General features: G+C 33.6%; 1 protein-coding gene across 1 annotated transcript; it reads left to right on the top strand.

Annotated features, from left to right (window-relative positions):
• Positions 1 to 934: 934 nt before the first annotated feature.
• LOC145005156 (protein ENHANCED DISEASE RESISTANCE 2-like) lies at positions 935 to 7,054 on the top strand. Its single transcript, XM_078964207.1, has 22 exons — positions 935 to 1,193; positions 1,433 to 1,507; positions 1,649 to 1,702; positions 1,852 to 1,917; positions 1,991 to 2,049; positions 2,149 to 2,231; positions 2,310 to 2,432; positions 2,514 to 2,548; positions 2,613 to 2,713; positions 2,813 to 2,908; positions 3,691 to 3,755; positions 3,927 to 3,998; positions 4,149 to 4,319; positions 4,443 to 4,684; positions 4,781 to 4,835; positions 5,396 to 5,571; positions 5,650 to 5,751; positions 5,840 to 5,887; positions 6,049 to 6,192; positions 6,275 to 6,370; positions 6,567 to 6,668; positions 6,899 to 7,054. Exons 1-22 carry the CDS (start codon positions 969 to 971, stop codon positions 6,989 to 6,991), a joined length of 2,283 nt encoding a protein of 760 aa, XP_078820333.1. The 5' UTR covers positions 935 to 968; the 3' UTR covers positions 6,992 to 7,054.
• Positions 7,055 to 23,753: the final 16,699 nt, after the last annotated feature.

Below are 23,753 nucleotides of genomic sequence, written 5' to 3' on the forward strand. Positions count from 1 at the left end.
GTAAGGAAGGTTTGTCGTCAATAGATAACGGGGAAACATCATGCATTGACGATACTTGCATGATTGTCCTTTGATCCAGAAAGAAAGAAAAGAGATAGTGAGAAGAGAGAAAAACGGAAAGATGGTAAAGGTTGGGAGAGAAATGGGTTTGGTGGACCCAATTTGACATTCATTTTTTTTTAATTAAAACTAAGTGAAATTATATAAGAAAAATCCAAAAGAACCAAATAAAGGGAAAATTTCGTAGATATCCTTAGAAACTTTAAATATTACATCTATGTCCTTACAAATTTTTAAATTACATATATATCCATTTCAAACTATAAAACTCACGTATATATCCTAACTCATAATTTAATTAGATTTAAATTAATTTGATATGAAAAAACTTATTTAGTAATCAAAATTCCATGCGATTGTACTAAAATACCCTTCCCAAATTAAAAATTAGCATTAAACCAATTTAATTAGGATTAAAGTTTGCAATGATATATATGTAATATTTAAAGTTTCCAATGATATAAATGAAATTCTCCCAAATAAAAAAGGATAAAAAGATCATTTAATATGATCTAGCACCAACCTTGTAAGTTTTAGAAACCATAGTGACCATTCTTATCAAACAAATTAATAGGGACTAAAGTTGTGATATTTCGTAAAGCTCAAGGACAATTTATATAATTTTGTCAAATATAAATTTGCCCAATGCAAACCGGTTTTATGACTAAACCGGAGACAGCGGTTACCCCGTTCATTGATATACCACTATTCTCCGCCATTGTAATGCACTAACTTCCAACGGTCCATAAAAATCCATACTTTTCTTCCCTCCGCCATGGGAATCGGTGGATTTCATGAACAACAACAACCACCATACACGTCGGGTACAAAGTTTACACAGTCTCTTTCTCTGTCATACTTTCGGATTCTAGGATCTGAAAATACGCCCCAAATTTTTGGCGGAAGAAATGGGGACGAGCGAAGGAGGTGGTGGATCGTCGGGAAGTGGCGGAGATAGTGGACCGGAGGAGAAGAATGTTGGTAGTAGTCGCTCCAAGTTTGAACACTCCGGATGGGTTTATCATCTGGGCACCAATTCCATCAAACGCGAATCTTGTAATCGTCGATTTCTACACATTAAGGGAAAATACGTCATGATGTATAAGCGCGATCCTCATGAACATTCAGGCACTGTATGTTTTTACACAATCTCGTATTCTATAATTCTTTTCACCCCATTTTCATTCGTTTCCTTACATATCCTGATTATATACACACATTGTAGCCATTGTCTAGGGTTCGAATTTCGAAAACAACATATTTGCATTATATTTGCGTTAGGGTTTCACTTTTTTTGCAACGAATAAAACCCATAAAAGGATTAAATCATAGTTAGTAAAGAATCTATATTCATGTTAGCATGTTCATGCAGAAACCAATACGAAGGGGTGTTGTTGGCCACACACTTAAGTTGGAGGAGCTAGGATGTCGTAAGGTCAATGATGGTGTAAGCACCTTAAACCATGTTCCTTATTTGCTAATAATTTGACCTCGTTTTTTTTTTATTAATTTCTCTTATCTATAGTAGTAAATTGTAATTCAAGTTATCAGTTGAATTGACTTGTTACTTTAAATTTCATATTTTCAGGATCTTTATGTTCTGAAGTTCTCCAATCGACTAGATGAGGAGAAAAAAGGAGAAGTAAGTTACATTTACACTTTCTAACTTAGAAGAATACAATTATAGAGTTAAATGTTAATAAGAAAAAAAAAAGTAGAAGGCTATAATTGGGTAGATTTTAAAAAGTACAACGTGATAATAACCAATTTGTTTCATAATGTTTTTGCAAGATTGGTTGTGCTACAGCTGATGAAACCCGAAAATGGATGGAAGCATTAGAACAAGCAAAGAAACAGGTAAATATAATTGCCAAATTTACTACAAATATTTCAATATAATAAAATCATTTCATATTTTGTTATTTAATAGGCCGAATTAGAGCTTTCTCAAACCTCTAATACAAGAAACAAATTAAGCAAGGAGAACGAGTATGTTAAAAACACACATTTCATTTTTATATAATTATTTCCATTTTATTCTCTTCCATATATTTTTTAATGTCTCACTATTTTATTTATTTTGTAAAGGATTGATCTTGAACGACAGGGTCATCGCAATAGGGTAAAGCGATACGCTAGTGGTCTAAAGAGGCTCATAAGTATAAAACGCGGTATGATTTTTAGAAAATGACATCATTACCCCTTACATAATAAAAAAATTATTTTTTCATTCTTCATTTTTTTTATAGGCGAGTCACTTGTTCGTAGATCATTAAGCTTGAGTGGAAGTAATAAGAATGTTGAGTTCTGTGATGCCGATGCTGCTGATGTCATCGAAGGGCATGAATGGAAATGTGTTCGCACACTCCGTGGTACCCTAGAGTCTCTTGAATATTGGATTTACAAAAATTTCAAATATGGGAAATCTTAATTGATCATATGTTGGATTTCAGGTGTCAGAATCTTTGAGGATGCATCTATTTATAAGGTGGCTAAACCCTAAACCTTAAACCCTAAATCCTAAATACTAAACCTTATGGATATGTTTTTAGGGTAATAAAGGTGTCCTAGTGAAGGCTGTTGGTATTATGGATGTGAGTTCAGATTCTGCCTTTGAGGTGATATTGAGCCTTCATCGACATCAAAGATATGAGTATGCTAAATAATTTATTTTTTGAATGTTACTTTGTATTCAAGATTTATTTAGGTTTGCCTTTGTTACATGGAATTCTGATTTTATGTATATATGTAGGTGGGATGCATTGACAAGTGATTTGGAGTTAGTAGATTCTATAAGTGCAAATTCTGATGTTGTTTATGGATCTTATGATCCTAGACATATAAATAGGTACACTTTTATTTTATATGAAGTTAGAGTGTTAGACATATATATATAACTTGTCGCAACACATTTAAGAACCAGTCCACATAACATTTGAATTCAAAGACAAACTAAAATATTATATATATTATCAAAAGCAACTAGCATATGAATAGTAAACTTTTGGATTTTAGACTTTGGTCATAATAATTTCATATGTTGGTGGTAAATAAATTGCAAAAGTTATCCTTTTAATTTATAGAAAATGTCCATGTGCATTTTTTTTTACGCTTTGGTTTTAGACTTTAGCCATAATACTTCCGTATATTTGCAGATTTGGTCCTTGTGTAGAAATAAATTTCAAAAACTCTCTCTGTAAATCAAGATCCCTACGTATTATTTTATAGAAATGGTCTATGTGTTTAAATGGTATACTATTTCGTCCATATGTTTAAAAAAATTAGAAAAATAGCCCATGTCTAATTGAAAATTTACAAATTGATCCAATTTGAAAACACAAACTAAATTCCGTCTATAAGTGTCTTGCAAATCCAAATAAAAACCACATTCTAATAATAAACAAAATGTACAAAATGTATCAACTGCTTCGATTTCAACAATGATCTAGATATTTAAAGTCATATATGTAATACAATTTCATTGATCTTTTTACATATAATCGGTAACAATCAAGCCATGCTTAATAAAAAAAAAATTAAGTGCGGATGTTATAAATTCATTATATTTTTTTACATCAACATACTTTGCCATTATATATTATTAGCATCAACTCGGGTGTATTCTTGTAGGTGGAAATGTAGGCGTGATTTCATCTTCTCGAGGCAATGGTTTCGTGATCAAGATGGAGCATACAGTAAGTACAATTTTCTTTACTTTTTATGGTAAGTAAAAAGTAAATGATTATAAAAAAATTATTTGAGGACATCGAAGAAAAAATATAAATACCAGCAAATTTATAAAAAAAGATACATAAAATTATAAATGCAATATTCTCTAATCACTGAGTTTTAAACTTATGTTGCAGCAATCTTACACTTCCCTGCAGCACATAAAAAGAAACCTCCACGATCAGGATATCGTCGAACAAAAGTCAGCCGTAAGAAACTTATTTTTATTATTGTTATTATTATTATTACTTTATTATTTCACAGAAATTGACAAAAAGAAACTTTATATCATATCTATCTACCATTTTACAAAGGTGAATTCGGTTTTTATTATTAATGGATTTTGAAATTTTCATCAGCATCAACATGGGAAATCAAGAACTTAAGCACAAATGTGCCTTCAAATGGTGGTAGATGTCTCGTAACACATATGTTAGAAGTACATTCTAAAAGCTGGTCGAAATGGAAGAATAATCAATCTTCAAAGTTTGAAAAGACAATTCCCTATGCATTATTGAACCAAGCATCGGGTTAGTATTTTTTTAATTTCTCATATCAATAATCTCAACAACTTATAATTATATACAAGCGAAATTTTCATTGATAATTGATTTTAGCTTGAATTAATTAATTTTGTGTTATGTGTCTTTCAGGTTTAAAGGCGTACCTTGACACAAAGTATGTACCCAATGCAAAGCCTGACGAAGAACGCAAACATGAATCATCATCATCATCATCATCTACCATAGTTTCACAAAATGATGTTTCGTCACCCAATAGTGAATATGAAGAAGATGAAATTGCTGATCAATTTTATGATGCGATTTCCGCTTACTCATCAGATGATGATGATGATGATGATAGTGATTATGATGATGCTCCACTTGACACCAAGGTTTCTTTTTTTTTTTTTTTTTCCTTCAATTTCTACAAAAACGTACTCATTCAATATTTGACTAATTCATTTTTTTTTTTTTTTTAATTTTACAAGGGATCGAGTATTATGTTGCAGACAGCTTCCTTCTCGAATCCAAATAGGGTCCCAGGTGCCAATTTTCATTTCGGATCATTTTTTTTAGATTAAATTTTAATCTTATCCAAATAAATTATGTTAAAACCAATTGGCTTATGAATAGTATACTTTTGTCTTTACATACTTTGGCCACAAACAAAAGTTTCTTATTTTACACTTTAACCACAAATGACCTTAACAATAAGTTTAGAAAATTAGCACCTTTGGTCCTTTGTGTGTAATGTTCATTTTGACCACAATACTTTTGTATGTTGATAATTTTGGTCTTATGTACAAAATAAATTACAAAAATTGTCCTTGTAATTTACAAAAAAAGTCCTTGTGTAGATTTTTCTTACAAAAACGGTCCATGTATTTAAGACTTTCGTAAGTTGGCAGATTTAGTCCCTGTGTAGAAAATAAATTGCAAAAATTGTCTATGTACTTTACATTAAAGGTCCTTATGCATTATTTTTTTTACAGAAACAGTCCACATGTTTAAAAAATTACAAAAATGGTCTCTAACTAATAGAAAATCTATAGATTACGCCTACTTATATATAATAATATAATCGTTTCCTTTAATTTGATCAGATCCATGTGCTGATGGTGAATTAGATCCACTTTCATCCCCAATTACAGTTGATCCTATTCAGCTTCCTGGATCCATGTCCGAAGGAAAGAGTGAGAGTGATACAAATTGTTGGACATCTCCAAATGGGAAAGGGTTTATGATAAGAGGAAAGACATACTTGCAAAATAATGCTAAGGTCAAACTTTACATCTCATTAGTCTTGTCATGTTAAGGGTAGATATGTAATTTCACATTTTTGTTAAATCTATTTCAGGTAGCTGGAGGAAATCCCCTTTTGAGACTCATAGCAGTTGATTGGTTTAAAGTTGAGAATCCAGTAGGCAAGGTTGCTTTGCATCCTAAATGCCTTGTCCAGGTATCTTTCCATATATAGAAAGGGTAAAAGGGTAAAATGGTAAAAATACAACTCGAAACCTAATATAGTTTCCATTTTCTTGTTACAGTCGGATGCCGGGAAAAAACTTCCATTTGTTTTGGTCATGAACTTGCAAGTATGAGTTAAGCTTTAACTGAAGTATAAACACATCTCGTATGATGTAAAATTACCATGTTGCCCTCCCTTGGAAACACTTTCGATCTAAGATTATTTATCCACCCTTCAGGGCATTTAAGACTTTTCGCTAATAGTGAAAACCCTGGTTTTTCTTTTCAGGTGCCAGCGAAACCGAATTACAGCTTAGTTCTCTACTTTGCTGCTGATAGGCCAATAGCCAAAGACTCTTTGCTGGAAAGATTTATTAATGGAACAAACACTTTTCGTGATTCAAGATTCAAATTGATTCCAAGCATTGTCGATGTATTTATTTTTATCTTTTTTCATTTTTGACTAGTTTTTTTTTAAAAAAAATATGATATTGAATGATGATTTTGTTTAACAGGGGTATTGGATGGTCAAACGTGCAGTTGGATCAAAAGCTTGTCTATTAGGGAAAGCTGTAACATGCAACTATCTAAGACAAGATAATTTTTTGGAGGTAAATGTCTAAATTACCCTTCACTTATGATAAAAAGCGTAAATCTTGTGGATGAGAATTAGTTAAAACAAAAAGGTCTTACTATTACTAACAATGAATTGGGAAAATCTTGTTGACTGCGAATGACATTTTTTATGCTGTGAAACGTGACTATGCATAACAGCATAAGGGCAATTTGGTAAATTTGTTTTTGCAGATTGATGTGGATGTTGGATCCTCATCGGTTGCAAGGAGTGTCGTGGGAATAGTTCTTGGATATGTGACAAGCATCGTGGTTGATCTTGCTATCTTAATAGAGGTCTTTTGTTAAATACCTAAAATACCCTTCACTACATATGAGTTTTGTGGATCCAAATTTTATTAGCAATAAGAATCTGTACTTTTTGAAAAAAAAAAAAATGATAGTTTTCAACTTTCGTTGGAAATATTCGTGTCATAAAAGCGGTTGCTTCCCATACACCAAAATTACGATTTTACCCTTTTATATTGAAAACTTGTGATTCGTAATCTTTTGTTTATAAATTTCAGGGTAAGGAACAAGCAGAACTTCCAGAGTACATTCTTGGAACTGTACGATTAAATAGAGTGAGGCTTGAGTCTGCTGTTCCTCTTGAAAGTTAAGGGGTAATTTTGGTATTTATGAATCTACTCTATTGTCTAGAGATATCCATTGTTGAACATACTAAAATGTAAAAATTATTTATATATTCATTAATTTATCAAACTTAGGTCATTTTCTTGAATTATTGGTTAATGTTGTTTTGAAATACAAACTTCTAATGTAGAAAAAAAGTAGTTTAGATGGTTAAAGTGAACAAATTCCAAACTAAAATGTTTTTTATGAAACAAAAAGTTATAAACATTGTTTAAAAAAATCAAAATCTCACTGATTTAGTTTATCAGATATATGAAAAATCTCAAATGTTTTATTCTATCAGAAAAATATATTTGTGATGCGGTTAAACCAAAAAAATAATAATAATAAACTAAAATAGTTTTTATGAAATTTGATCTTATTCTAACGGTCAAATTCAATAATATAACATAAAAGGTATCATTGCACCGATTTACCATTTTGAAAAATCGGTTATTGTTTTCTTTGTTATTGTGTAGTGATATACATGAGATTGATATTAGAGAAAAGGGTAAATTTTGATCCACGAATATTGCCTTTTTTTTTTCTTTTTTTTTTTAATAACTTTAATTTTCCTAAAAAGAAGTGATTATGGATTTCTTTGTCTTGCCCCAAAGCCCCACGGTGGGTGACTGTCTTTTTCAGTTTCTCATGAAAGTGCTAGTTCGTGTTTATAGTATTATAAGACCGTTAAAGTGTCATTCCTATCATCAAATTATTTTGGTGGCAATTATCGAGTTATGAGATTTTTAATTCATTTAATTTAATGGATAAACTATCAATTTGTTTGTATAAATAGATGAAGAAGATTTAAAATTTTAATGGGTATTCACAAAAATGACCACTAGAAATGAAAGATTTGATCGAAATAACAAATTTATTTGTGATTTTTTTAAAATGATGTTTTTGTCCGGAATATGTCATTCTCAACAACCGTTTTGTATTTCAAAGCATGGGACATTCGGATTCTGAACCATCATTTCATTTTTTTTTCAAAGTATGGAATATTTGGATTTCGGACCATCACTTTTTTTTAGGTCGTAAATGTTTAAAAGCATTATTTTAATGTTAATATAGAAATCCAATCATCAACTTTTACGTTGTTAGGCTGGACGGTATAACTACGATGTTTGTGAAAGGAAGCGGGAACCGAACTTACTAACATCACATTCTGGGTGCGGTTTAAATGTGAGGGGTATACTCCCTGCGTTCTTTCTCCTCTCCTGATTAGACAAAAATTTAAAGGCTTTTTTTCTTTTTCAAAATTTTAATTATTTATTATTATTACTATTATTATTATTATTATTATTATTAAAAAAATATTAACAAAATATATACTTAAATTCATGGTTTGTAATTTTCTATGAAATGAGTATAATATTTGTAATATATATATATATATATATATATATAATGAAAGGTAGTGAAAGCTGATTATTTCATGGTTTTCGATAGGGGTGACAAATCAGATCATCGTGTAGTGTTTTTGTCTGACACGACACGACACAACAAGATTTTATGTAACACAAACACGACATGATGCCGTGTTTTTTTTAACTAACACGAAAACGAACCAATTAAAAAAACAACAAACACAACATGACACGACAAAGATAACATAAAATAACAATTAGGTCTTGTTTGATAAACGTCTGACCGAGTTTAGTCAGACGTTTTTGGCTGACTCGGTCAACAAAACATGTTTGATAATCCAACTTCGGGCATCTAACTCGGTAAGAAACGTCTGATTCAGATAGAAGGGGGAAACTAGCTGACTGAGGAAATGGGGATACATTTCCATCTTTACCCCTGTGCCTTCACATTCTCTTTCAGAGCCTCTATTAGTCCATCCCAAGGACCAACTCGGAGTGGTTCAACCCAGGAGAATGATCATTGTTGTTTAATTTTTAAGGAAACTCTTTATATAGGCCTGAGCAGTGCTTAAATTTTATCCCAGAAGCGCTGTGGGACTTCTCAAAGATTGAGGATGAAAATGGATACAGTAGTCTCTCTTTATATAACTGACGAGAACAGCAAATGTTTGATTCAATAGGCGATGTGGGATAGATGTATAAATGTGGCAAAATAAAATCACGTCTGTGGCAAGAATCGATCCATGGCCATCTAGGTAAAATGTCAAAGCTATAACAAACCAACCATGTTGTTGCTATGTATTCTAATCACAAAAAATTAATATAATATGAATTACATAGGCACATAGGTTAACCGCCACCTTATTTGCTCTTTCAGCTACAATTCATAGGCACATAGGTTAACCGCCACCTTATTTGCTCTTTCAGCTACAACTTAAGTATTGGAAGAACCTTAGATACGCTTTAGGGATTTGGTTTTTTATTTTATTTGGTTAAAAAAATGTGAGTTCAATTCATGAGATTTTAACTTTGTGGTTATATTGTGCATGTAACTACTGAATATATATATATATATATATATATATATATATATATATATATATATATATATAGGGTTAGGTTATTTTGTTTTTACTAACTATTGTGTGCCAGAATGCACAGATCTGGATCATCAGATGGAATATAATCAAATGTCATGATTTGAGGGTCTATGGTAGTAGAATAGGATAGCATGTACCATATAATCACACAAATTTCAGCATAAGGGCATTTTAGTCAATTAACCTATATTAAAAAAGGAAATTTTCGGATTTTTAGGGATGATTAATTCCTTTATTTTTTAAAAATCTAAATATTTTAAATTAATTCAAATTTAAAAATCCGATTTTATTCTGTCAGAATGATAGAATGTCAACCATAAACCAATAAATGTATTTTTCGATTTTATTCTGTCAGAATGGCAGAATGTCAAACATAAACTAGTAAATACATTCTGAAAGAATACACAAAATCTATTCTTGAACTAATAATATATCAAAAAATTACATTGTATGATTGTGATTCATTGAATAATAACAAACATTCTGAAAGAATAACAAGTATAATTCTTAAAAAATAACAACATTCTTAAAAAATGAGTGTGATCATTCTTTAATTCATTCTTCAACCCTTTCCCATCAGGTCTTCAAGCCATTCTTGAAGCCATTTCTACCAGAAATTCATTGCCAAGTAATTTGTAGTGATACACTTGTAAAACCTGCACATTAAACATACAAATAATTAACTACAATTCTATCAGAATACAACAAATAATATTTTTACAAAATAAACTATTCTGCAAGAATATTCTTTAAGAATTTGTATTATCAAGAATATACCTAACAAACAAAATAAGGAACTAGCATCAACCTATTCTGACAGAATAAGGAACTAACATTCTTCGGGTTCCCTGTGTTTCTTCTCGATATGCTCAATGTATTTAACTGCAAATTCTGACAGAATAAGGAACTAGCATCAACCTATTGTTATGAAAATGGCATCCAACCCAATCTAAATTGAGTTATATACTTCTGAAAAGAATAAGGAACAAATTGAAGTAAAAACATTAAAGATTTTTAACTATTTTTTCATTGAGGCATTTTATCGAACACATGGAGGCCATGACAGAATGTTGTTTCAAGAAATTACCTGTGATCAAATTAAGCATATCATGCAGGCTAGCACCAAGTTCCTTTAGCATGGCTTCTAACAAAGGTATCAATGGACGAAAATGTGACCCATTGAAACATGTAGCTGCAAAGGTGACAGACACTGTTAACCGCATACGTTAATGGTGGAAAAAAGAAAATTTTGATCAGTTGAAACACACACACACACACCTGAGTTAGCCAAAACTAAGAGAATATCAATTATGCATTTTATCAAACATGTGGTGTGCTTTTTCAATTTCTTCAAAAAAAAATTAGTGATAGTCTTACCAATTCAGTTTCTTGAATTCAAGAAACAACCCCAAACAACCATGAGTTATATCCCATCCATTATTATAAATTTTTTCAGAAAAACCCAAACATCCAAATTTACATGGATTCAAATCAAAATAAGATGAAGAAGAAGATCACCTGTTGGCCATGGATGCAACACCGCCACCTCTTTTCCGAACAATCTATCCTCCAACCTTTCTTTTCCTTCCGTCGATCCTTGCTGGAAATCGTTCCCACCTGATGTCGCTGAAGTCCTGATTTGATTGAAACGATTCATCAAAAATGGAAGCTAGAAAGTAAAGATTGTGGAGGGGGAGGAGCTATTTCGATTGGCGAAAGGACGCAAAGAGGAACACAAACCCTAGGTTGAAACAGATTGATCGTTCGATGCAGATGATCGTCGTTGGAGGAGGTGTATGTGATATGTTGTATAAGGTTATTAGGTCAAATATATTTACTTTATTTTCATAATTGTAGGATTTCAATTAAATGATTTCCTTAATTAAAAGTACAAAAGGTCCAAAATACCCTTTAAAGATTTATTTAATTATTTATTATTTCTTGAATTCTCATTAGTGCATTTAGGCACACAATATTTGTTGAAAACATTTGAAACTAACTCTCTCTCTCTCTCTCTCTCTCTCTATATATATATATATATATATATATATATATATATATATATATATATATATATATATATATATATATATATATATATATAAGTAGGTTCAATGGAAAATGAATAATTAGGGTAACATAGGTTGGAACCAATGATGAAGTGACAGGTGTTCATTTCTTTATTCATAAGCAATTTAGTATGGAAATTATTTATGTAGTTATTCCAAAGTGATGTGTTGTCATGTTTTCATTGGTTCCAATATGTGTTGCCCTAATTATATATATATATATATATATATATATATATATATATATATATATATATATATATATAGTGTTCTAATTAAATCTACTTATGATTTTGGTATAAATATACGTTTCTAAAAATATTTCTACATGAAGCAGCAGGGTAAAATGGTCATTTTCCATCAGTCAACATATTCAGATGTGCAATCAAACAACATGGTTTCTTACTCAGTCATGATTTCTTACCCAGACAGATCTTTCTCAGTCAGCACTTTCTAAGTCAGGAACTATCAAACGGGACCTTAGTTTATTTAATTAATATTTAATCATACTTAACACGACAAACACGAAAAACATGACAAATATTGTAACATCCTGTTTCCTGCCATTTCTGGGTCGTGAGTCGGAACTCGATTGTGTAAGGCTTTGAGCCTTAAGGAGGCAAATTTTAGTCTTTGTGGAAGGATGTAAGGTTGGTTAAGAGATTTAACCATTGAATTGTGTTTTAGATCGAAGGGTAGAAAGGAAAAAGTCATAGGTCGGGTTCTTGCATGAAATACGGATTTTTGTTCGAGAAGTTTCTAGTCCAAGATAGCTAGATGATATTGTATATCTCTTCAATACTTTTCTGTGGATATAAAAATCGTCGAAAACGGATTTGAAATTAAGAAGTTATGACTGTTCAAAGTTAGCAAGGATTTTGGGGAAATCCGAGCTCACGACTTGAGCAATTGGAGCTCACGAAGGGAGAAGCGATTAAATAAAATTGTTGATTTTAATTGTGCTCACAACGTGAGCATTAGGGGCTCACAACATGAGAACTGTGCATCCTAAGCCTATAAAGTTTTAGGGTTTTCAACATATATAAGGGTTGGTTCTATGTTTTTAGGGTATTTTATGAACCTCCATCATGTCTAGATCATCTTGAGAGAAACCCTAGCCTCCCTTTCACCATTTTTAGCCTCCTATCTCCTCTTTCATCCATTTATGAAGATTTTGGTGCATTTTTAGCTTGAAGAAGAAGAGAAGAAGAAGAAAGAAGTACTCTAGTGGTAGGATGGGCAAAGTATCATCATCATCACCATCTTTTCCTGCTTTTAGACCTTTGTAAGTATCAAAGGCTCCAACTTTATTGCTTATTATGTCCGTCATATTCATGTTATTGCTTGCTTGAGTGAAGTAAATCCATAAAGTTAGCAATTGTATGGATTCTAAGAGTCCTTAGACCATGATATTATTCAGATCTGAAAGATGGTATTGATTTGAGGCATGTATGAAAGATTGAAGCTCATTTCTTCACTTTTGACCTAGAAAGAGGTTGGATGATGCACAGTGCATGCATGACCATAAAGGAAACATTTTTATGGACCTTAGGAGTCCCCTTTATCTTCTAGATGAAATGGGTTCAAGGACTTAATGGATTAAGAACTTAAAATGGTAACCTTTAGCCATAGACAACATTCACGACGTGGGATGTAATATCTCACGACGTGAGATTCTACAACAAAGGAGATGTTACAAGAAAGCATTATTCTTTGAGGTCATTTAATTGAGCAAATGAAGATTAATTCATGTGGGGTCATGAAAAAGGCTAAGCATCCTTTACAATTTACGTATTTGTTAAACAAAGTTTATAGAAATTAAATTTAACATTGATAGTATTTTATTAAAGCAAGGGATCATATGTATTACTCTAATAGTATATTCAATTGTCAATAAATAATAACAAAATAAAATATTCACTCCAATAAATTTGGTTTGTAGGTCATTTTCATAGGATGAGTTATAATAATAGATTGTTAGGTTTGTTTTTTTGGATCGTATTTTTAAACTAAGATACATAAGTCGAAACCCTAAATCATAAACCCTTAAACTCATCACTAGATACCCATTTATCTTTAACTCGCCGAATATCAAATAAAAAATTGATTAAGTTCAGCCAAATAAATTGTTTATTTTCGAAAACAATTGAATTAAATATTTGATTTATTATGTAATCTAATAAGTTTTTTAAAAAATTATTGTAACTATTAAAAGTATGTTGTAATATACGAAAAGATAGAAAAATTATATTTCAAAATTTCTAGTATCAAATTAAAGTATTTATGCGCAATAAAGATCTAAAAGTGAAATATTGCTAAACAATTTAAATTATAAAAATTATAATCTAATTAGAAGTGTATATCTTTTTACACCATGATAAAAAAGAGTCTCATGCTCCTAAAGTTGTGTTTCTAACCCTCATCTTTTAAATATTATGTTATTTGTTGAATAACTCAAAAGAACAATATATGTTTATTTCCAATCCAAGGTAACAATGTACATTTATATGTTTAATTCTTATTGATTTTGTTTCTGCTATGTTTTATTTATAATTGTTTAGATGTAGAATATTATTTGTGTAAAAAAACTAATTGTTTTTGGAAACTAATTTCTGAAAGAAATTATTCGCACCCGTTACTTAGCGCGGATAAACGTCTGGTGTGTGTATGTGTTTGTGTGTGTCTATATATATATCAAAGAAGGACTATATTTAACAAATTCAATTCATTTTTCTTCTTAAGATATTACATATGCCATTTCTTTTAAAGGTAGATAGTACTTCAAATTCTTTTTACATCAAAATGTATTTCATTTTAGTTTAGGGCTATCGAGCAAAATTTAACATTGATATCGAGATGGATGTAATAACATGTTGCATGATATCCTATGAATATCGTAACTCCAGTCTTCCTTACCTTTTATGTGTTTTGGAATTTTCAGTTTTTGAATCAATTTGTTATCATATTTACAAAAGAGTTGATGGCACTTATTGGTTAAAAGAAGACTTTGTCTCTAAAAAATATTTGATAATAAATAAAAACCAAAAGTATAAGGGATAATATAAAATTCTAAAACCAATCAGGTTATTAGTGGGAGCTGTTACTAATTAGTGCCTCTAGAATTTGTGGAAAAGTTAAAGCTTGATTGAAAGATGTCTCCTAATTGTGTTACTTAAATGTACTTTCGTTGTTTCAAAACTTAGTATCAGACTACTTTAAAATCAATCTTGATCCTTGAATTAGGGTAATAAGTTAATCAAGCATAGCTCATATTTATGAGCTTATTCTGTCATTCTGTGAGCGTGTTATATGTTATGAACTCATTAATTTATAAATTGAGATTGATAGAGTTTGAGTCAAAATAGCTCTAATTATTTGATATAGATTGGGCTTGCTTAGAGCCTTATTTTGAAATCAATTTACATTAATGGAAATATATAATTACAAAGCATTTTAGGTAAAAGAAATCAAATATTTTTATATTATTTGATTTTGCATATATTAACAGTTTGTTCATCTATATCAACTTTTATATAATAGATATTATGGAGATATATAAAAGGTTTAATGATTTAATAGAAAACTGTTTAGTTGACAAGGATTTAAACTAATCATTCTACCAACTTTGTGATTTGTTTATTTGGGGAGTTGGTTTCATGTCTCATGAGCTCTTGACTTGAGGCCAAAATAAAGAAAAGAATAATCGAACAAATGCAAAATTCCAAATTTAATTAATTTATTTTAAGAAAAACATAGAATCTGTTAATAAGGGTTTGACCTTAACAAACCAAATGACACATGACAACGTAAGTTTGAAGTTACAAAATTAATCTAATAATTTGTGGAGTAAGTTACGAAATTTGTCTCAGTGTTTTATTGAAAACTAAGGATAGGATATGATCACTAAAATAATTTTATTACACGGAGCTCAAACAATGATTTTAAGATTTATTAGTACGATATAGTATACCACAAATTTGGCAATTTACTTCACTTTTTAAATGGACTTTACGTCATGTTACAACTTATGGCATCCATTAGACCACACGGTATACCGACCACGAGCCGGTTCGTGGTCAACGTGGCCACGATAGTGGTCCATGCAAACCACCCGGCTTATCGTGGTCGGTCGTGGTTGTGGAGCTTCGTGCTCGGGAGGACGAGGGACAACGAAGAATGGGAGAAAAGGAGAAGAAAGTAGCCGTTGAATGGCTACATTTTTTAAACAATTTTTTTCAAATAACTTCTTTTTTACCTATATATCACATTTTTACACACATTTCTTTACATCATTCTTTTATTTCTCTATACACAATAGACACACAACAATTTCATATCGATCAAAAACACCACCCCACCCAAACAAAACAAAAATCGCAAACCCGATAATGCTTTTGCGTTAGACACAACCCCTCGTCAATTCCCGACCATGGACTCACCTCAATGTGGTTTTGTCAATTTGCTTCAAACCGGTTCCCCTATCCAACAAACTACATTTTTCCAACAACAATATCAAGCTTTCCCGGCCTTCGAAAAAAAAAAAAAAAAAAAACTTCAACAATATCAAACTTTCCAACAATTCCAACCACAACCATCACAACCCCCTCATTCGCCGACTTTTATTTCAGAAACTCAACATTCACCACCACCTCAACCTAAAAAGAAAAAAGGAAAAAAAAAAAAAACAACCCGACCCAACACCACCCAAGAAAGGGTCCAATGGACAAAAGAGGAAGAAGAAAAACAAGTGGAAGCATGGATTTTGGCTTATCAAGACCCAATCTAAGGCGAAAGTCAAAATTTCAGTTGTTTTTGTGTGACATCACCATTTTCACGGTAAAAAAAGACTGATTTATTTATACTTATTTAAAAATCAAAGTAACTTTTTTGAAGAATAATATTGTGGAATTTATTCCCAGAAAACATGATAATGATATTATCAAAGTATTCCCGAAGAAATGTATTTTATTTATATTATAATATTAGGATGTCATCGTCAATACAAAAACATAAGTATAACGAAATATCACAAACCTTACAATAATTAAACTAGTTGCCTAATATTCCATAAATCTCTCAGCACAATATATCTTTCATATAGCCACCTGTGATACAATAAACTGAGTGGGTCAGGTTCGGAAATCTGATGAGGACATAGGGTTTTGAACCCACAATAATATAATTAATTTCTTTCTTCGCATATTTCATGTCAAACAATTAACCTGATTATCCACCCCTGTTATCTTTATTTATTCTTCCCTAAAGATTCATCCTAAGGGTCATCTCTTATATCGTATTTACCTCTGATATTCTTACATCGCATTTCCTTATATGTTTGTTCCAAAGGACTTTTCCGAAGGATCATCGCATAGACGGTATTGATTCGGGGATTAGTCCCTCAATACTTGTCCAGTAAGAGTTAGAGTATCATCGCATGAATACGTAGTTAATGCATCGCCTAAAATTCATCACCTACAAGTTATGAGTCTGTTGGTGTTTCCACATAACTGGTTTAGATTAGTCGGCGGTCGTCATATATACTCCGGTAGATGACTACATCACAACATCACAGGTCAAGGTTATGGCATCTCCTAATCATCTATTATCTCGCATCACCTATCCATCACCAGATATCTATCATCACCTAGTTATCATCACCTATCTCTCATCGCCTGTCGCTACCCAATACATATCTGTAAGCATATAATACTTATATGATTAAATTAGTTAAACATCATCACGTAATATCTTATATAACACATAATATTCTCGGCATAGATAATAAGCACATAAGCATGTAATTATCCAGATACTTCATATCTATGTGTAAGATGAAAGTAACTATGTACTCACTTGTTAAAGTGACGACTCGAAATTCGGGCAACGTTTTGTTTCTAACAATTGTCTTTTCCTTTGACGAAAGCTAGTATCATTATTACTAAGTTTTGGTTTATTATTTATTACGACTAATTATTAGTCTAGATTCATCATCAACTCAAAGTCTACTTTCATGATCTATTAAGTAAGGAACAACCAGGTAGGATCATATTGGAGGTAGGGTCCATTTGGTATACGAAGTATACTGTTTGGAAATCTCACTTTAAACACCTCAACTAGTATAACGACTTGGAATTACTGAAAATTCTTATTTATAGGTTCATAATAAAAATACTAAACTTAAACACAAGTTACACTTAAAGTATGGTAAGCATAACTCGCTTACAAGGGGGTTTAGCGAGAAACTGAGCTCTACACGGGAAGAACTTCTAAGCCGAAACCACTTCTTCTCAGGGCCTTCTAGCGCTTCAGGACTCACTATTAACACCTAGGAGGTGCTAGGGAAAGGCTTAGAGGGTTTAAGGGTGTTTGAGAGAGAAGGGTATGAAGAAAACAAGTGATTTGTGCCTTACACGGGGGTAATTAAGACGTACATGAGGCGTACTATTATATGTTGGGTGTACTCCGCGCTATGCGGGGCGTACCGGTGCCACGTGTCGAGATCGCATGCGAAGCCTTGAGGTAGAAGGTGCGGCTAAGATTGTGCCACGTGTCACTTCAGGGTTTAATAGGAAAATTAATTATCTTCTAGAATCCGCAACTTTCACAGACGAGCTTTGTTTTTGATGTTCTTTGTATTGTAAGGTCGAACCTTATAATATGATGATGTTTGAAACTGATCACTCAGCATCAGCACGTAATCCAGCGTCAGCATACAAGTTGTTCAGTGTATATTTTTATATTCAATATTTTGTAACAGATTTAGTTTTTATCTTGTTTCCATAGTTATCGTTTATTAGTTAGCTGGAATATCCCTGATTTGTAGGGATTGTCTATAATAGTTCTATATAATCTTTTTGTACAAGTTTGTGAGACGCCGTCTTTCACAAACTCTAATAGCCGCTTTGTGCAAAATATAATCTCTTTGTGAGATTATCATTCTTAGTGAAAGTTCTTTGTGAAACTTCGTTGTTCTTATTGATAGTCATTGTTTGATAAATTGTTTGATCTAAGGTTCTTTCAATTGGTATCAGGACAGGTTTCTTTTATCAAACAAATGGCTTCATCATCTTCCTCTTTAAACTCATCAAATCATCCTTCTGCTAAAATTCCTCCGTTTGATGAAACCAATTTTGCTATGTGGAAAATAAAGGCTCTATATGCATTAGAATCTGTAGATGAAGACATGTTGGACATCATCGAAAAATGTCCATATGTTCCGATGTATCAGCCCTTGAAAAACAATGTTCCTGATGGTGTCATGAAGAAAACACATAGAGAAAACTGGACAGCAGATGACAAAAGAGAGAATGGTCTCGATGTTCGTGCTCGGGCTGCAATCAGCTATGCTTTGCCATACAATATCTTTGGGCTGGTTCAGAACTGCATATCAGTAAAAGAAATGATGGACACGCTGACTGTATCTTTTGAATGCACTAAAGAAGTCAAGGCTACTCAAATAAATGATCTAAACAGAAGGTATGAACATTTTTTTTGCAAAGAAAGGTGAAACCCTGACTCAAACCTTTAACAGATTTAATACTCTTGTTAATGATCTGCGGAGACTAGATCAGTTGAAGCATCGAACTGTTCTAGTGCAGAAGTTTTTGGATTCTCTGGGTGCAGGTTGGGAGAATCATGTTGATGTGCTGAAAAATAGTGAGAAGATCAACACAGTGGACTTACAAAGTCTCTATGGAAACCTTCGATACTATGAGGAATCCAAGCTTCAGAGAAAGGAGTTGATGAAGGATGCTCAGCGTGAGTCATCAGTGGCATTATTCTCAAACAAAAAGCAAGTGTCAGAGTCAGACACTGAAAACCATTCAGACACTGATTCTTCTAAAAGTGAGACTGATGATCTGGAAAAGGTTGTTGCTAGTGCGGCTTTAATTGTGAAGACTTTTGAGAAATCAGGCCGAAATTTCTCAAAGTTTCAGTAAAAGATGAGTGGGAAATCTTCAAAAAGATCAGATGCTGATAAGAAACATGCTACTAAAAGGAAAGGGAAAGCTCAGTGCTTTAACTGTGGTAGCACTGATCATTTTGCAAAAGAATGCAAGCAAAGAACCCAAAGCTCGGATGAATACTGGAAGCAGAAGTACAACAAGGTTGATAAAGATGGTATGATTACTCGCAACAAAGCAAGACTTGTTGCTCAGGGGTTCACTTAAATTGAATCCATCGACTACGAGGAGACTTTTGCTCCAGTTGCCCGCATTAAAGCAATCAGACTGTCTCTCACATATGCCTCATACATGAACTTCATTGTCTACCAAATGGATGTCAAAACGGAATTTCTTCATGGTGTGTTACAAGAAGAAGTATTTCTCAAACATCCCCCAGGCTTTGAAGACAAAGAGCACCCTGACTATGTGTACAGACTAGATAAAGCTGTATATGGACTGAAGCAAGCTCCTAGGGCCTGGTATGAGACACTGACATCATATCTTCTTGAAAATGGATACAAAAGAGGAGCAATTGACAATACTCTCTTCATCAAAAAGAAAGGCTCAGAAATGATTCTTGTTCAAATCTATGTCGATGATATCATCTTTGGATCTCCAAATGAGAAGCTGAGCAAAGAATTCGCTGAGATCATGTCTCAAAGGTTCGAAATGAGCATGATGGGGAAAATGACTTTCTTCTAAGGTCTTGAGGTTCAGCAACAAAAATCAGGTATCTCAATTTGTCAAAGTAAATATATTGCTGACATGCTAGTTAAGTACTCTCTCAGCGACTGCAAACCAGCTTCTACTCCGGTGTCCAAGACTGATAAGCTACACGTTGATCCCACCGGCACTGATGTTAATCACTCTCTTTATCGAGGAATGATTGGATCTCTTCTCTACCTCACTACAAGTCGCCCTGATATCATGTTTGGAACCATTCTCTGTGCTAGATTCCAAGCTAATCCCAAGGAGTCTCATCTCATTGCAGTCAAACGCATCTTTCGATACTTAAAGGCCACTCAAAACTTGGCATTGTGGTACCCTCGTGACTCAGCGCTTGAACTCTTTGGATACACTGATTCCGACTATGCAGGATGCAACTTAGACAAGAAGAGCACATCAGGTGGATGTCATTTCCTTGGAAATCGACTAATCAGTTGGTCCATCAAGAAACAAACCTCAGTAGCTATCTCCACTGCAGAAGCTGAGTATGTTGCAGCTGGGAGATGTTGTGCTCAAATCTTATGGATTCAAAATCAACTTTTAGACTATGGGCTTAAATTCACAAAGACTCCTATATACTGTGATAACACCAGTTCCATTCAGATCACACAGAATCTTGTTCAACACTCAAAGACAAAGCATATCGAGATTAGACATCACTTCATCAGAGACAATGTTGAGAAGGGTAAGGTTGTTCTAAAACATGTCAAGACTTCCGATCAACTAGCTGATATTTTCACCAAGGCCCTGGATACTCAAACTAATGCTCACATTATTGGCGAACTTGGAATGATCACTCTGGATTGAAAATGTTTTACTAATGTTTGCTATTGTCTTATAAACTAATGTTTTTTTGTTGATGATGATGTGCTGATGATGTTTAGCATGCTGAGTACATTGTATGATTTCTTATCTCTATCTCTTCTACAAATCTTCTAAACTAAAGTTGAATGATTCACTGTATTAAACCATACACTGATAACAACTTGAAACTCTTTGCCGATGGTTAGACAAAACACCAAGTTCTATCACACGCAACTATCCCCTCTTACCAATCTTACACTGATTCTGTGATTCGGTGTGACAAAACACATACTGATGAGAATCTAAAAGTCTTTGCCAATGGTTAGAAAGAACACCAAGCTCTATCACACGCAACTATCCCCTCTTACCAATCTTACACTGATTCTGTGATTCAGCGTGACAAAACACATGCTTATGAGAATCTAACAGTCTTTGCCGATGGTTAGACCAAAACACCAAGGTCTATCACACGCAACAATCCTCTCTTCACCTTCTTCTCACTCAGTGTCTAATGATTCAGTAAGAAATACCACTCACTGATAAAGACTCGACACTCTGTGCCGATGGTTAGATAATTAAACCAATATCTATCACACGCACCAATCACCTTGCTAACCCTAAACAAGCAAGTTGTACCTTGAATTGACGACAAACTATCTTTCAGCATGTAACTTTTCGTGACAATGATCTCAGCGCTTCCGCAGACACTGATTGTAGTTTCCTCTTCAGTACAACGGCTCTTTTTACCCAACGGCTATTTTTTTGATTTGACAGCCTATCAAGATACGCAGTTATTTTCGATAAAGATAATCATTACCTTTTTTTTTAACCGTTTAATCCCATATTTAAACCTTTTCACCTCTCTCCCAAACCTTCCTCCCATCATTCAAACTTCTCTCTCTCTCTTTAAAAAAAAAAAAAAAAAAAAAAAAAACCCCTAGAATCCTAACTCTCTTCAATGGCGGCATCACTGTTCACTTTCTCCTCCACTTCAAGAAGAGTCATCCCAGCTCCAAACTCTCATCCTCTTCCCATATACATCAAAGCCACAAATGTTGTTTTCAACCCTGATATACCAGATGTTCATTGCGGTCTCGGACTTGATATTTTCTCAATTTCTTAGTCTCCTGCCGACTTCGATACGCTATCAGTGAGGTTCCATCAAAGTTCTTTCCCGAACAAGTATGTGAGTTCTACTACACCGCAACGGTTAATGATGAAAACAACGTCATCTCCGGGACTATTGGGCGTGGCCGACACTCAGTTTTTATCACCGCTGATCTCCTCAGTGTTGCACTCAGGTTACCAATTTTTGAACCATTCTCTAAGCTTCAAACTATTGAACGTTGTCGACGCCTCTTTGATCAACTGGGCTATGATCACTCAAAGGCTGGTGCTCGATCAGCTCTCATTCTGCATCAATGTATGACTCCAGGATGGAAGTTCTTCACCGGGGCACTGTGCAAATGTGTGGGTCACAAATCTCGCAGTGGTGATCAACTGAGTACTTATGAGCAACAAGTTGTCTGTTCCCTTCTCTCAACAAACGTCTTGATTATGGGGCTTTCTTCTTTGATCAGCTTGTCCAACTTCTTCGTGCCAATGTACGCGCTGATCATGTCCCCTTTCCACGCTGGATTGCTCTTGTCCTAGATAATTTTTTTGCTGAAGCCTACCACTCCCACTTTGGAAACCCCATCCAATGCCCACGCATGTCAGTACGAATGTATCAGGATGATCCAATGGAAAATGACATCGGAATCCCTGATCGAATGAGAGAATGGATCGCAAATCCATATACTGTTCCTTCACTAACCGCTGATACTGATGAAGGAGCTGATGGTAACAACGAAATTCATGCTGATCAACAAGCTGAAACGCAGGACGGTGGTCATCTCTCCCCTCAACTTTCTCATCATACTCTTTCTGTCACTGAAAGGGCTCACTCAGCTCAAGGGGGAGCAACCATCCCAGGGGGAGCAACATCGCTCACAAGAACTTCCAGGTACTCAGTTCATTCAAATCCCGGCCTCAGCATTTAATGAGCTTCTTACACTGACTCGCGACATGAGTCAGCATCTTCTACGAATTGAGGCTAATGTCCACCAACTGAAGGGAGTTCTTTTGTCAACTCCTTCCCCTGGCCTGATCCATGATGATGATCAAAAAGGGGGAGAAACTAATTCTGTTGAGCTTGTATCTGAAGATAACATATTAAACCAGACCGAGCCCCCACAGCCTGTGCACGAGTCTGATAAAATGGCAAAAATTGAAAAGCCTACTGACGAGTCTGATAGACCGCAAATACAGAAAAGCTTGCTGAAGATAGTGAGCATGATGATGAGGATGAACATGATGATGAGTGTCAGATGCTGGACATGAACTTCGTTGATCCCACTGTTCCAGTCCAAGGAGAAGCCTCAGATGATGATGAAGATGAACATGATGATGAGTGTCAGATGCTAGACATGAACTTCATTGATCCCATTGTGCCAGTTCAAGGAGAAGACTCAGATGTAGCTAGCGAGGATCTTCAACCTCTATCTCGCAAGCGCAAGGCAGCAGATACTAAATTGGCTGTTTCACATACTGATACTTCTCTTCCCAGCAAGAAACCTAAGTCCATTGTCAGCATATCCAATTTGGCAGCTGAATGGAACATGTCTCCTAATCAAGTTAAGCAAATTCTTGATGAAGCCAATAAAGCTCAGCTTCTAAAGAATATTTCTTA

Source organism: Lactuca saligna, chromosome 7, assembly GCF_052625555.1.
Source record: "Lactuca saligna cultivar CGN05327 chromosome 7, ASM5262555v1, whole genome shotgun sequence".
In the NCBI taxonomy this organism is placed as follows: domain Eukaryota; kingdom Viridiplantae; phylum Streptophyta; class Magnoliopsida; order Asterales; family Asteraceae; genus Lactuca; species Lactuca saligna.

Bases quoted from the DNA above. Each gene is read 5' to 3' on its own strand.
- LOC145005156 (XM_078964207.1), top strand. From the start codon at position 969: ATGGGGACGAGCGAAGGAGGTGGTGGATCGTCGGGAAGTGGCGGAGAT. The intron at 1,194-1,432 runs GTATGTTTTTAC...ATGTTCATGCAG, and splicing joins CTCATGAACATTCAGGCACT to AAACCAATACGAAGGGGTGT. The intron at 3,756-3,926 runs GTAAGTACAATT...CTTATGTTGCAG, and splicing joins TGATCAAGATGGAGCATACA to CAATCTTACACTTCCCTGCA.